This window comes from Genypterus blacodes, unplaced genomic scaffold (assembly GCF_046128005.1).
Source record: "Genypterus blacodes isolate CSIRO-AG114 ecotype Tasmania unplaced genomic scaffold, CSIRO-AGI_Gbla_v1 ptg000015l_1, whole genome shotgun sequence".
In the NCBI taxonomy this organism is placed as follows: Eukaryota; Metazoa; Chordata; class Actinopteri; order Ophidiiformes; family Ophidiidae; genus Genypterus; species Genypterus blacodes.
In genome coordinates, this window is record NW_027466829.1 from 3,375,168 (window position 1) to 3,391,234 (window position 16,067).

The following is a 16,067-nucleotide window of genomic DNA, read 5'->3' on the forward strand; positions in this document are numbered from 1 at the left end:
CACTCAGGCGTACCTAAAATAGGACGACCTGCAGTTGGTTTTTCCCTTATCGTGCAATAACGCAAGACTTCTACTTTTCTGGCTGTTTTTGATGCAGGCTAACAATGACCTGATCACAGAGGGAGACAGGTGTGTTGTTGGTGTATACAGTGTGCAGCGCTGAGTCAGGCCTGCTCCAGTATGACAGTGTGGGTAGTACTCTGTGGACTGTATGTAGTACATGTGGGAGTGTGTTGGAGGCAGTATGTCTTCTCTGGTGCTGGCTGCTGTGAAGCGCTGATCCAATCCGGCACCCTTCAGAACGATTGGCCAGCCATGAAGCAGGGCCCACTGTTTTGACAGCCACTGCTTGGGGTGTCACAGGACATTACACTCCCATTAGGTGCTCGGGAAGGAGGAAGATCTCCCCCGAGCCCAAGGGGGGGGGAGGGGAGTGGGATCACACCATTTTGGAGAGGTAATACTCAGTCAAATTAATGTAAAGCACGCAGCGATCTCATTAGCAGCAGGGACTCGAGTATGATGGAGCGCAGAGAGAGAGGGAGGAGGAGTTTGTCAGTCAGCATGAGGACACAAATCAAAGGTCGCCCGCTAAAGCAAGCTGTGCAGGTGTGAAGGCGATGAGTCAGCACTTTGCCTCTGCTGCCTCATGTTACTAAGATTACATGTTGCAGGGGCTGTGATGAATTGCAGCGCTGCAGGGGTTTGGGATCTTACTCATCGGTGACACTGTAAACTGGAGATGCGGTTTTATTTTTAGTAACACGAGGCCACTGGACCAGGAAGGTAGCCTGGCGGCCGCAGCGCTGCAGTGTTTGGGCTTTTAAACTTTATGACTGAGAGCTTCTGAATACAAATACTTTCCCCTTTCCTCGTTAAATACAAATTCAATCCACTCTTAACATTGCTTAAAATTCGCTATGAAAGGAAGAAAGATGGAGAAATTCCCCAATAAATGTGAGGAGGTTTAGAAGCAGTGAGGGAGCATGAACCCTTACGCAAGCAACCGTGTGATGTTTGGACCAATTAAAGAAGATCACAAGTGAAGAAGACAAAGGGAAAGTTTAGCTCTGAAACACAGAAAGGCTGAATCTCCACATCTGAATCTGGCAGACGAGTTTTTGCCCTGAAAGTTATATTTATCTAGAGCAACGGATGGACCAACTACTTGCACCCTGTAACATATAAATGCACTCATCTATATAGGTGATCTAGATTAAAAGGATTCTCTCGGACAAAGTGGCGTTCAGGAGCACAAACTTATCTCTGTCTGTTTCTGCATCCAGTCCCAAATGTTATGTTCACTCACAGGCTGCAGACAAATAGCAGCATCATTAAAATGGAGAATAAGCCCACAGCCAGAGTTGTTATTCATGCTGGAGAAAGTGCTATTTCTAAATCCCAGGCTTGTTAGGGTGCCACCTGTCCCGCACCTCCAAAAACCTGTGTTGGTTTGTTGGCACGCATACCAGCAGTAATGACCTTCCCTGTCCTGAGCGCAGCCGTACACACACTTCCTGCTAACTCTTCTGGATCCTCGTTACCCGCCCGTCTCCTCCTCCTCCGTCTTTCATCTCTGCTCCGTCACCCCCGGTGGTGCTGAGCGGCAGGTACGTGCAGGTGTGAGTGATTACCCGCGATTGCTGCGGTTAAAAAATTCACGACGACAGCAAACTGACAGCGCCGCCTGAAAACTTCTGCCACAAATTAAAGGCTATTAAACACCTGATTCTTTAAATGTTAACTTTTCCACACCTCAGCGTTATTCTGACTACTTCAGCACTTGTTCAGATTCTACAAAAACCTCCACGTCCAGTTTTCCAGATCACAGCCAAATCGTACTTTTATGATATTTTGTGATAGCAGTTTTGGGTGAGATCCATTTCCTCTGAGCTGTTTATTCACAGGTTTATGGCCCATATTTGTCACTGTCAGCAGCAGCCTTCCCTCGTCTGTGGCCCTTTCTAAATAAGTGAAAGCTTTATTGGCGTGAGGGGTCGCCGCTCTTTGCCAGGGGAGATTAGCGCACTATGCTAACGTTGTTGTTTTTGTCCTTGTCACACTCTCAGTCCCGTTCTTACTCCACATTACTGGTCTGTTTTGATGAATATGGCTTCCTCACAGTGACTCACTCCTTTTGGAAAGGAGTGTGTAATGTTAAATTGATGAGTTTTACGTGTGGCCGGGCTGGAATAAATCTGTACTAATCTCTTTACTGGATGGACTGTAGTTTGCTGAGTCATGCTATGATGGCTGAGTAGGTTGGAGGGCTTCTGGGTCACCTTTGTTGTTTGGCCTGTCACTCTTAGTGTGTGTGCTTGTGTGTGTGTGTGTGTGTGTCCAGACAGACCACGCTTGGCCCAACTCACCCTCTCAATTGTTTTAAGCATCTGGTTGAAACCAGTGTGACTTCTCCCAATCAGGGTTCATGTAAGCATTATTGGAATGGGAACAAACTGAACATAAAAACAATAATGAGTAATAATATATATTTTTCTGTTTACATTTGACTGTTGGTCAGTGTGTATGTATGTGTGTGCTTGGTGTTCTTGTGTTGGGTTTATTTCCTTACAGAAATGTGATAAGAAAAACCTTCAGTTTTTCAAAACTTTATGTAAATATTGTTGGAGAAAAATTAACATTTGTTGTATTTGTTGAGTTTTCATTTGTCACTTGAAATGATGAAGAAAACAAATGATATCCATGATAACAATGGTGATGTTGCCGACGCTGAAGCTGATTAAACCTGCCCTTCTTGAATAAGGGCTTTTGATGTCCGCTGTATTTTTGTTGGAGGTGCGGCGAGGTCACGGCAAGAGAACCAAAGGGGAGGGAGTGATACCCCACACATCCCCGGGGTCACTGTAGCAACACTGCCACGCCCTGATCTTAACCCCCCCCGACCCACACGCTCACAGGAAACACATCAACTGACATGTGGCACAAATGATCATCGTCACACTGTGGTGTGTGTTCTTGAGACGCGTCTTTATGTCCAGCACGGGCAGGACGCTGGCTGGCGAGCCGGCGGGGGGATGGTGGGAGCGTGCGTCTGGCCTCCCTGCGGAGTCGCTTTGCTCCGTCGGCTTGGCATGGCAGCTCCCCCTCCATCGTCTGCTCGGGGATTTACTGTAATGCCATTGTGTTAGAGGGGATTGGCCCTGTACCGACACTGATCATGCCTCCCTCTATTGAATTTGGAGTCATTATTGTGCCGCGCGAGGCCGTCAGTGTGTCAGGGGAGGGGCCATGTCGGGAGGGGAGCGGGTACCAAATCGAGGATGTGCACCGCCCTTTGATCCCCGGAGAGTCTTTTCACGCTTCTAACCCGGCATCTTTTAAGCACAACTGACTGCCCTGGTCTTAATATATCAAACGCTTCTCGCTTTGTCAAACATTCGCACAAACTCCCAAACTCTGCGAACATGCGGCATTCAAAAGCCTAGATTATCACCGGAGCCCAATTTTAAACCTCCATATGGGCGACTTAGAGGAAATGGAGGTTTTTAATCACAGGAGGAACTTGGGGAGAGCAGGATTGATTGCTCCAAACCCAAATATGTCCTGCGCTTTGTTCCATCGCTTGCATTCCGGCCCAATGCTGCATCCAAATCCACACACACACACTGGGCTGCGGTCCAGTCATTTGCTCTGCAGGTGTCGCCGAGCGCGTTCACTTCCTTATTTTTCCACCCCAATATGCCTCAGCCTTATGTACAGCCGTATCGGGCCGGTGCACAGTGCAAGAGACGAGCTTATCAGTGTCACTCTCAGTCGTGTCTCTTGCCAAATGCGAGGACACAGGCGTGGACGGGGGGTGGGGGGGTGGGGGGGGACAAGCGGTCTGCAGGAAGGGACGGTGGACACACACCTCCCCGACACAAACACACACACAGGCACGCCCGCCCAGTATACTTCTTTCCTTGGCGGTTTTACGAAACGACTTGTAAATAAACGTCTCTCACTCCTGTCATGATGTGGACAGACATTGATCAGGTAGGTAATAAGCAATACAATGAATTGATCGAAATGCCATACGCAACGGTGGAATATTACTTACCCAGCAGCCTCAGGGGCTGGACTGATGGTGACGCCTCGGTATTGGGGATGTGGAGGGTAACACTCCTGTTTCATCACCTTTTCCCCACTTGCCTCGACCCGCCTCTTCAGCAGAGTGCTCTAACTTAAAAACACACAATTGTGATGTGTACAATCTAATTTAATGTATTTATTTATGTATTTTTGCCAACTTTGTATAGTGTATAAATATCTATAAATATATGAAAATGACAGTACTGTATAGATTTTAGCTGCCTGGTAAGGTTAATAGTATATACTTGGTAGACTAAAAGAAAAAGCGTAGAGCTGTTCAAAAGCCAGTTATTGAGAAAATGCTTTCTGTCAAATCCGCCGCCACCGGGCCTCTTTTTATATCCTAGGTTTCGTTTCCTGTTTGTTTTTCTGATTGGCCGGTGGCGTCCGAAGTGTGTGTTGCTCTTCTTTTCGTCCGTTTGTTCGTTTAATGGGTTTGTTGTTTTCTCTTGATAAGACACAGCGAGGTTCAGGCGGCCAGGAGAGTGCATTGGAACGCAGAACAGGACCCCCCCCTAGTGCAGTAGTGTGTGTATGTGTGTGCGTGCGTGTGTGTGTTAGTGTCCGTCCGTCCATGGTAGTGCTTAGTGCTCTTTGTGCAGCGCCTCCCCCCCGCTCCCCCCTTCCCTCCTCTCTTAACGTAGTTCGTCATGTGATGCAGTGTGAGTGTGCGCGTGTGTGTGTGTGTTAAGGTGCAGCGTGGCCGTGTTGACTGCAGCTGGCGGACGCCTTCTCTCTCTCTCGCGCTCGTCTGTTCGCCGTGCTGCTGCTTGGTTTCTGTCCTCCGCCACATATGGATTTCCACTCCCATCTGCTCGATTGTTCATTTACGCTCTTATTTAACAGCGACGCGACTCAGACTAATTTCTCAGTAATCCATGCTTCCTCATCTATCCGACTCTTTGTCCATTAGCGGCTCCAGCTCTCATCAACCCTTCCCCTACACACACACAAACACACACACACACACACCCCAATCACTTGGGGAGATGCATTACAGCACACGAGGCCCTAGATTTCCTACAGCACTCTGTGGACCAGAGAACATTCAGCATAAAACACTTTGAACGTCTCAATTTTATCCCCGGCCATTATTTTGTCCCTCTACAGTCCGATCGAGTTCTTTGCGACGCATTCTAAGTATTTGCAGATGAGGGCGTCCGTCAGCGCAGCGCACAGGAACACAAAGCGGCCATATTCAGAGGCTAAGCAAAGAGTTAAATGGACGCGGCGGCTGGTAATCTTCATCACCGCCCTTCATGTACGTGTTTGTAGCAAGAGCAAGAGAAAAGCCTTAACGATCAACCAACGACATGAAGCAGTCAGAGTGGGATTTGTGCATCTGTAGTGGAGTAATGTTAGCTTCCCTTTCCCACGCCAACTTTATTACTCAGTATTCTGATGTGTTGCTTGGTTGCTCTGTACATATCTGTGTAGTACTGTTGTTGACGTCCCTGTGTTAGGATAGTGTCGGGTTCTTGCTGGGCAGGCTGCGCAGACTCCCTCTCGCTCCTGTCCCCTTCTCATTTCTTCTAACTTTAAAACTTCAAAACATTCCATTTAATCTAAACGAGAAACATTTAGGATAATTAGATTTCACAAAGGCTGGCTGGCGAGGAGGGCGGGGGAGGGGGACGTGCAGGAGGACTGAACCACAGACATTTCCGATGGAGCCATGATAATAACAAAGACGTCTTGTCTGCGTTCACGTCCCTCTGAAAACTGCAAACGTGGCAAAAATGGCGGCGCAGAGACGCGCGCCTCTCCGCTCCCTCTGTAAACCCCGCCCCCACGCTGATCGTGACCCCTCAGAGGTCCGGGCCATCGGGGGCGGGAGAGCCCTAGGAGGGAGTGGAGGCATCTGTCTCTGTGGGCTCGTCCCGGGTCAGGAGGGAAGGGACCGAGGGCGTCTCCAGGTCTCCCAGTAGCACTTTGGTTTTGCGTTCCATGATTTTTAGCCTCTCCTGTTTTTTGGCCGAGCGGACTGTGATCTTACTGGTTGATTTTCTCATTCTCCTCCACCCATCTGTGTTACAGAGTGTGTTGGGTGGGCGGAGCTATGGAGCTGAGCTCTGATTTTGTTCCATATTAAAGAATAATTTTTACAACCCCTGTGTGAAGAGATTTAATTGGTTTAGCCGACTTCTTCTGCGCTGCGGTTACATGATTGGGTGTGGCGTGAGTGTCACCGGCCAAAACACCTACAAGTATGAGACATGCAATGTAATTAAACTGCAATATACATGATCAGAAACTCTAATGACAGCCATTCCATTAACATTTTGCCAATTTGCAAAGCTTGGTGCTTTTGAGAGTAATTAAAGGATGTGTGGCAGAAGGCTGCAGCTCTGAGCGACGCATTAGGAAGCATAAAGGTAAATGAATCACACCACTACATGCTGCCTTTCATCACTATCTTTCATGTATTTTAAAGAATAATGACAGATTGGCCTGGGTAGTTAATTAACTGCTCCACTGTTCATTTGCTTGGTTGACATCTTCACATGCTCAACAGCTGTGTGTGAGTGTGTGTTCACAGTTTCAATCCATCATCACGTACAAGTGTGCAACTATTCTTTCAAAGTCAACACACCAGTGAGACTGGATGACGGCAGCAGCTTTCCTTTAAAGTAATCTATTACTGAGGAGCCTTCTCTTACAGTCTTTTATATGAGAGGAGATGTACTTGCTTTGACTTTAAGCGTCTTTGTTTAAGCTCATCACAGGCTGCCTGTATTCCATTACATTCGCTCATAATGGGAAAAGATGACAATGCAAATGACAGCAGATATGCCTATGAAGTACAGAGGCCATAAAGGAAGCAGGAGCTCAGTCAGGGGTGATGGAGCAGACAGGGCACCTCTGAGACCCTGACACTTACACTCTGACTGGTTTCTTTGTAAATATTACTTCTGCGGTGTCACAGTAACAAGCCGATGAAGCCACCGAGCTTTTCCTTCCCAGACCAGCAGAGCCGAGCAGGAAAAAGCAGAACCCGGAGCCCCGCCAAGCTCCTGCAGACACGGGGGCCCGGGCTCGGTCCCTCCCTCAACCACAACAGACGGCTGCAGGCGAGCCAAGCACATCAACTCGACGGGAGACCCTTGCTTGCATCACCTCTGTCTATTTTTAGAACAACTGCAACCACCTTCTTTTCTCTTTTTCAAAGCTCCCTCAGTGCCGCGTTATCACATGCTTACATTGTTGCGTAATGTGCGGGGCTTGTTTTTTCTTTCTACCCGTCGTTTGATCCAAAGATGCCGGATGAGAGCCGAGCCCAGCCCGGCTTACAGCACTCGTGTTCTGTGTGAATAATGCAGATGCAGAACAAACAGCACACAGTTTGCTGTGTTACAGAGATGAGCAATCATGGGCGATGGAGGGGAGAGAGTCTGCAGGTTGCCATTCCAAACAGTACAGCAGGTGCTTCCACTGATCAGCCCCTCCTGCCTGGCTGAGGAAGCTCTAATAAGTGGCGTAAGCTTTGATTGGAACGAGTCAGAACAAGGAGCCTTGTCTATTCCTCCTCCAAGGATTTCTATGAATTTATTAATAGAAATGTCAATAATCTGCACATTGTGCTTAAGAGAAAGGAGGCAGGAAATGGGTCTGTCAGTTTCAATGATCCAGACGTCTCCCTGTAGTTATTTTTTAAAAGCGATAATGAACAGTTCCAGACTTTGGCATTGACAGCACGTCAGCCAAGAAAGACTGCAGGATTTTCGCAATACAGGCAGCAGCTTGGTAAAGATAGACGGCGCCGAGTGCCAACGTCGGACAGATGGAGGGAAGAAAAGGGAGCAAAAGAAATGATGTGACAGAGGTGAAGACGCGGTGTGAATTCTAGAAGGAGATAAGAGACAGAAGAGGAAGTGAGAATTAAAGGAGAGGTGTGGAAAAATGGTGCAAGCATAATGTACTGTCGGATTTGTTGCCTGATCCGATGGGTGAGCGGGTTGTCATGGGGAACAAAATCCAGTTCTAATTTCTGTCTAAGGGAAAGTGGAATTCAGAATCCTACTTTGTAATTAAACAGGTTTGAATTTGATCTTGAGATAACTAAGCGTATCACATTCTCACAGTTTTATATAATAGTTTCAGCCTCTCTGATTAAGTCACAAATCCTCCTTTGAGTCAGCTGTGAGTGGTGAAAGGCTTCAGCTTTTGTCTTCATCAGGACATTTTGTCCAGCCTCTATTGTTTCCCCTCCTGTGATAACACCACTAGATGAATATTCTCAGGGTTAAAATCGATGCAGGTAGACGTTTCCCCTGCAGATATATGGCCGGTGTGCAGACTTCCTCTCCCGTCCCTGTGTCAGATGGACATTTTTATCAGGGTGTCATGCAAATTTGGAGTCATCCATCATTTTTACATAACCTTACATTTTTTCTTGAGGTAGCAGCAGGCTGGAGTGTGTGTGCTCGCTGTGGCATCACACTGCCATCCGGTGGTGACATTGAAGAACGACCTCAGTCAAAGGAGGTTTGTCACCAGAGTTGTGTGTCCACTGCTGCATGTTAATGTGTTTGTATTAATAGGAGACAATGAGGAAAAACTAAGTCTATACTTTTCATACCACAAATGAAAATTCCAGTTACATTGCCTTCTATAACATCTGGTTCTGTAGTCAAATAATTTGCATAGGAATAGTGAAGTAGAAGTCCAGGCCTGATTTAGGAACGTGAGCTCTGAGCACACGCCCTTAAATTCCTCTTCAGCTGCCATGTTTTTGCCATAGTGCTCCTCTCTCCTAGCAACAGAGGTGTTTACCTAGACGGGGCGAGACAGGAAGGTGAGAAGTAACCTGGAGGTGCAGGTAACGTAACGCAAGGGGAGTAAGCCGAGCCTCTGCAGGGCTGCGTTTCCATTGCAAATACGTCCCAAAGTATACATCAGAGGGAAAGGATCTAACTGGATTAGCCTCCTATAGACTGTATAATCACTTATTGAGAGAGCTTTGTTTGGTTGGATACTGACCTTGTTTGTTGTCACTGGCGTTCATTTGTGGTTACAGCGCCGCTCACGTTGCCCTGAGGATCGGCTATCCATCACTGTTGTCACTGAAGGTTTCCATTACAGCAGACACAGATGGCCGAGCAGGGGAAAATCGCCATGCCGACTGTTGGAGCAACAATCAGCGAGGGGCAAATGACCAGCGACGCACTCAGACTCTCTTAGGCAGCGTGTAAAAGATTCTTATGGTGAGATTAGGAGGTGGAAACATTCATCGCATGTCACATTAAACAGAGTAGTCAGTGTCAACGTAAACAGACGCAGCAGGATGTCCACTTTGTCTCACACACAGGTATGGAGAAGTTCCCCCCTCCCCCGAGGCGTCACGGCAGGTCAGGCTACACGGCAAACTGCAGACCTGCTTTGTATTACAGGCCCGTCTTGGACCAGGTAGACAACCCTCAGTTCGGGTGAGTTTTTCAGACCGCTGAAGCTTCACACGCTCTGACTCCGTCCATGAAAATGTGGTTTGATGCTGCAAAAGGGAGCGACATGAGATGATTCTAATGAAGTATTGCTGTTGGTACCACTTATAATGGATATTTGAACCTGCACAGGTGTTGCTAATAAAGTTAATGATGGCACCTCTGCAATAGGTGGACCAGCGTCAACACAGCTGTTAGCAATTAAACCTTTATTGATTACACCTGTTTGACACAGCAACATGTATGAGATCAAAGCTTTCACTCTCTGAAGGTGATTCAGTCTTTACGATGAGTCACTTTGATACATTTTGCAGTCACTTCTTACATTTACTTCTTCTTTGATTTGTGTTTGTAATGTATTTCCTATGAGCTCCGACTTCTTTTACTCAAGGAAATGATTTGGCTCCTCTTCCTCTCCTCCTTAAAGAACCATTTTCATGCCAAATGAATTTAAGAATGATGTGAATGAACTGAAAATAAAACTCTGCACCCTGGTCATGATTGCGTAACCTATCTCAGCTCAGCGGGTGTGTTGTTGTTGTCTGTAGACTCCTGCTATCAGACAATTTCATGTCCCAAACCAAGCTTGATTACCAGCTCCACTGCACATCTGATGGTCTGAAGGCTTTGCCAAAGCTCACTAACAAGCCAACAAGAAGTGGCTTCCCACAGCTGAGGTCTCTGCCTGAAAAAGTGAGTGTGTGAGCAGTTGGTTAGGCACGTTCAAAGCAAAGACTTGAGTTCTATCATTTTCTCATTATCCCCTCAAGAACCTGTGTCTCCAGACTGAATACAAAGGATTGTTTGTGCCGCATCGTCCAACACCAACAGGTAAATTAAAATCCTCAAGAGGCCACAATCAAGAGACGCTTTATGTGTAATGAATAACATGATGGCAACACAATCAGGGATACTTGTAATGCCAAAAGTAAGAAGATGGACACAGAAAATGCGATTGAATTGATGCCTGCTGGTCTGAATGTTGCAGTTTCCCAGCACCATGTGACTGTGGGTCCAAGAGGAGAGACTGGCTTCACTGAGGGAAAAGCTCTTCATCTAAACAGCTGCACGGTCTGAACTCTTATAAACTCATCTACAATACATCAACATATACCTGCACCTGTTTACACTTTTCCACTGATCTTGTTTTGCTGCAGGGTGAACCTCTCCAGACGCAGAGCTCGGTAATGAAAACCGACTACCCGCCGCCATCCTTCTCGCAGGTTTGGGCCCTGCGGTGCATCTCCAGTCTGACCTCTGTGTTGTCGTTTTGCGTGGTGTAAACTGTGACGTTTTACCGTGTCTCTCTGTGCTGCGCTTGTGTGAGGGCACGAAGGTGTACCGGCACGTGGCGAGCCGTTGTTCTCGAGAGACTGGATTCACTCGAGAAGCAACAACAACAACAGGAGGAGCAGCAGCAGCAATAACAGCCCCTCTGGCCTCCTCGGTGTGTGGCTCCCCTCATATTCATCATCTGCAGGAAATTGTCAAATACAATATAAAGTTGAGTTTTTATTCTTTTATATCACATCAACATCCATCCCTCTTCTTCATCGTCTAGGCCGGCCTCCATCCATCACCGCAGATTATGAGTAATGCACCGTTTCACACCGTGGTTGGAAAAAAGGTAACACACACACACACACACACACACACACACACACACACACACAGGACACATTTAGATGCTGTACGTTTCCAGGAAGTCTTTTGTGGAATATTGACTTTAATCTGTTGTTGTGTTGTCAGGAGCCCTCAGGGTTTGTTGTCAACACACCCAAGAATGAAGCTTTGCCTAATGCACCGTTTGATGGTTCACACTTTCATACCCATTATCAGAGCGAGTAAGTGTGTGTGTGTGTCAAGTATCTATGTATCTATCTATCTATCTATCTATCTATCTATCTATCTATCTATCTCAGGTTTCCATACATGTGTTTTTAAACCCTGTATGTTGTCTGTCAGGTTCTGTAATCCCACTGCATATGACCGGTTGATATCTGGCTGGACTGCGAGTGTCAATGGTAAAAGGATGGTGAGAAGTACTCAGCCGGACATGGACAGGTACACACACACACACACACACACACACACACACACACACACACACACACACACACACACTGCACACCCATCAGCCATGTTTCCTTAGGCTAACATCACCTTCTCCTTCTTTTGACAGGCTCATCTTTGCAGAGTAGAGCTTCACACCTGCTCAGCATCTCAGAAACGGGAAAAAAATAAAAATTCAGGTTTTGACACATTTTACCGTGAGCCAGTACAGGAATAATAAAAAAAATCTTCTTGAAAACTTAATCACTCCCACAGACGCAGTGTTTCACAAAAGCCCTGTCAAAAACAACAATTTCCTGCGCTGTATCCGTTCTGTTTTAATTGTGAAGCTGCCAGTCAGGCGGTTGTGTGAAGTGACTAATGTGCCAGGCAAGGAGGGAGTGAAGGAGATGATCTATTATCATTGCGGCGGAGCGCTGCACTGCTGCTGACCTACAGAGAATGAGAGGAGCGTAAACTAATGAGCAAAATAATTACACGCAGACGGAGTGCGCTGCTGATTCACGTGGAAGTCTGCAATGTGTCAAAATGTTTAGCCGCCCGTAGCTGCCGAACGACGGGCAGCAGGCGGAGTGAGGAGGGGCCCAAACATCACATCACGTACCATACATGTATACCATACACACCAGCAACACAGGGGGACGCCTAAAAGCTGTTGTGTCGTGAGGAGAGACGAGAAAGACAAAGAACAGATCAGCTTTAATTATCTGTGGCCTACGTCAGAATTACGCCTGTCAAAGTTACTGTGCGGATGACAGAATGGAGACAGGCGTAAATATTTCAACGCCGGGGATGAATATTTAACTCCTTCAATTGAGATGTGAGAAAAAAGATCCATGGAAGGAAAGAGAGAGAGAGGTAGAGAGAGAGAGAGAGAGAGAGAGAGAGGGATAGGTAGATCAGATTACAGGTGAGAGCGCACTGCATGAATAATAGGTGTGGAGATGAGAGGAGAACAAGGCTCCAGGCTCTGCTCCGTGTTTTTGAGGAACAGGGGAAGAGCAAAGGTACTCACAGGTAAAACAGAGGAGCCCTTCAGTCACCTCCAGTTTGACTCCAGTTTTAAAGTCTCCGGTTTGATTCCGCCTTATGTCAGGGGGCCTCCCCTAAGGATTTGCCTTTTATGGTGAGGCACCCCTGCTGTTCACCCCCTCTGATAATCCTCTTGTCTCTCTCTCTCTCTCTCTCTCTCTCTCTCTCCCTTGGCGCTGACTGCTTACACAACACTGACAAGGGTTTAACAAGAAATAAATATTTTGCAAATCCAACACACACACACACACACACACACACACACAGTGGTTGCGGGCGATAAAAATAGCAATAACCTCCAGCTGAGGTACGCTGGCACATAAAACAGACACGGCGACATGACGTGTGTGTGGAAATACTACAGCAGAGCAGCGGATGATGTCATGTGAAGGAGCTCCTCTCCATAAATGACTGACGCCGACTTGATGGGTTAATATTTAATAAGAGAGGAGTCAAGTAGAGTTAGAAAAACGTCCGTCACAGATAATGAATATAATGAACAGAGGCTTTTAGTAATACACACGCACACACACACACGCACACACACCACCTGAGTCTTAGTCTGATTGCCATTCTGCTATAGATTGAGATGTCACAGGTGCTGTCAGACAGTCACCTCATTAATACCCTGATGGCTCGTTTTCACAGTTAACAGCAGATTATGAATTAGCAGCAAAGTCTCCATGGAGATGCGAAGAACGCCGATCATCTTCGCCCTCGTTGCCCTGTGTCAGCTTCTTGTTGTAAGCAACTCGCTCATGCTCCTCCACGCCGCCCCCCAGGGTCCTCAAGCTCCTCCCCTTCCTCATATTCATAATCCATCTGCGATCTGTCATACTCAAGCCCCTCCCCCTCATACTCAAACCCCTCATATATTAGTTCCTCCCTCTCATATTCAACTCCCTCATCATTGTATTCCAGCTCGGCGCCGTCGTACTCCATGGCGTCCTCCTCCTCCCGGCCCTCCATGGCGTCTGCGTCTTCCGTGGTCGCCGCAGCTTCGTCTGATGTTCTATTTGCGTTGGAGCTTCCGTTCTTCAGGATGCCGTGGATCACAGGCTCCTCCTCCGCCAAGGCCAAGGCCAACTCCTCTGCCTCTTTCTCTTCTGCAGCCTTTCTCTTTCTCTCATTCCTTGCTTCTCGCTCCTCCAAGAATTCTAGAGCTCCTTCCCCGACCACGAACACCTCCGGTCCCACCTTAGGAGGGGTGGTAACAGGATTATGGTCGTAAGAGAACTGGTGCAGTGCGGGCATTCGTCTCAGGCTCGGAAACTCTGTTATCTTGTTGCGGTCCATGTCTAGTATCTCCAAGTACGTCATGCGCAGCAGAACTTTGGGGAAGGTCTCAAAGCGGTTCCCATACAGCCACAATCCCGTCAAAGATTCCATGCAAGTAAGATCAGACGGGAGAGTCTTCAGCCTGTTGTCCCCGATCTGAAGGGACTTGAGGTTGGGTAGAACATAGAGCTCCCGTGGAAACCGCATGAAGTAGTTGCTCTCTATCCACAGCCAGCGCAGATTCCTCAGGTTTCCTATCTCAGGTGGGAGAGTCATCAGCCGGTTGCTGCCCAAGTAGAGACGAGTGAGGTTAACGAGCTGGCAGACGCCCAGAGGGACGTCGGCTATCTTGTTGAAGTCCAGAGCCAGAGCTCGGAGGCCTTGCAGCTTGGTGATTTTGTCCGGCAGCGTGCGCAGGCGGTTCCCACAAGCGTACACCTTCTCCAAATACAGCAGCTCGTACATGCGTCGGGGTAACTTCCGAAATTTGCGGTAACTCAAGTCCAGCACAGGATCTCCACTCTCCAACAAGTCGTCAACCCCCAGAGGAAGCTCTCCCTCCACCTCGTCCTCTTCTTCTGCCTTCTCTGTGCTTTCCCCTTCCTCCTCCTCCTCCTCCTCCTCCTCCTCCTCACCACCACCATCTTTCACCTTCTCTTCCACTTGTTCCTCTCCCTTCGCAGAGGAATTGCCCATGCTGTGCTCGAGTCAGGACAGAGTCATTTGACGAGACAGTGAGACAGACAGCCACCCCGGGCACGACTGTAATGTGGCTCAGCCCACTCATAGAGCATCCAGAGCATCATGGTCAGGGACACTTTACACCCTCACAGCCGTCCCACAGCAGTTTGACCGCTGTCAGGTGTCTCCTCTTCCCTTCATCTGCTGTTTGTTCAGCAAAGTCCAGAACAAGATACTGTATTTAGCAAAATGAAGAGTAATAGTAATAGTAGTAGTAGTAGTAATAGTAGTAATAATAGTAGTAGTAATAGTAATAGTAATGATTATAGTGCAGCTGGTAATTGCAGTCAACAAAGTACAGCTTAATTTTGAGCTGAGGTTCTTACCAGTTTGCTCAGTTTAAGGATCAAATTCAGTTTTTTTGGTGACGTCTCTTCATTTGACTCAGTTCAGGACAGTAAAGTGTCACTTGTCTGTCCCTCCTCCTGTCTCTGTCCTCCGTGTCCTAGCACAAACAGCACTTAGTGGTCTGTCCGCTTGTTAATGCCGTCGCTGCACACGAAGCTCCCACCCACACACACACACACACACGGAGTTATGATCCCAGATGAGACGTTCAGGTGCTGAGACTCGATCGTCTCTGTCCTGCGGGTGTCCCGGCTCTTTCCCTCAGGCTTGAGGGTGTCACTGCGTCTCCCTCCCTCGCTGTGTAACCGTAACACTAGGCACACAAACGCATCACATGGTCAGGATGTGTGTATGTGTTTAATAACGCGCTGTAATGCTGTTTAAACAAGATTTGTGTTGTATCCCGGAAATATTCAACGGAAAATAAATTAATGTTTACATTTCCTATCAAAACTATTTGAATTAAATACTTTTATTAGTATTTATTTTGCGCACAGAGCAATAACAGCGCAGTATTCATCTCCCCTACTGCTCCTAACATGGACTCCAGCTCTGGATCGTGTCACACTTCAGACATTTTGCGCTAACAAGTCTTTTAGTGGCCAATTAAAACAACGTGTGACGACAGTTTACACGTGACTTTGACTCGAACACTGAACAGACTCAGGTCAGACCTCAGAGTGCTGCCTGAACACTGCAGCACCACTCAGGTCCCACAGACGCCAACTGAAACGACCCTGAAACGACTTAAATGGTTCATAAATATTGTAGAACAGACAGCTTCAAGTTTTCATAAATGATCATAATTCATTGAGTGAATTATTAACAGGAAACAAAAGAACACGTTTGAGAATATTTGGAAAATTAATTAATTCAGCATCCATAATAGATACAGAACAGCAGTGTAATAATATCTGCTGGCATTTATCCAGAGCATATTGAGGGTTAAATAAGGATTTAAAAAAGAATAAAGTTGAGGTGGTACGATTAAAGCAGTACATTGTCACCACCTGCTGGGCCGGCAGGGTATTGCAGCAAACAACTTTTACATTCTCTCTAAAA

General features: G+C 47.2%; 2 protein-coding genes across 2 annotated transcripts; one reads left to right on the plus strand and one right to left on the minus strand.

The window, feature by feature from the left end:
- The first annotated feature begins 9,207 nt into the window (after positions 1 to 9,207).
- saxo4 (stabilizer of axonemal microtubules 4) lies at positions 9,208 to 11,734 on the plus strand. The gene is given in 10 exon segments (XM_076137713.1): positions 9,208 to 9,350; positions 9,441 to 9,518; positions 10,082 to 10,232; positions 10,304 to 10,364; positions 10,522 to 10,604; positions 10,691 to 10,756; positions 10,861 to 10,980; positions 11,283 to 11,377; positions 11,499 to 11,597; positions 11,716 to 11,734. Coding segments are annotated over 10 exon segments (915 nt in total).
- Positions 11,735 to 13,394: 1,660 nt separating this feature from the next.
- Positions 13,395 to 14,612, minus strand: lrrc10b (leucine rich repeat containing 10B). Its single transcript, XM_076137726.1, has one exon. It carries the CDS (start codon positions 14,610 to 14,612, stop codon positions 13,395 to 13,397), a length of 1,218 nt encoding a protein of 405 aa, XP_075993841.1.
- Between the last annotated feature and the right edge of the window lie 1,455 nt (positions 14,613 to 16,067).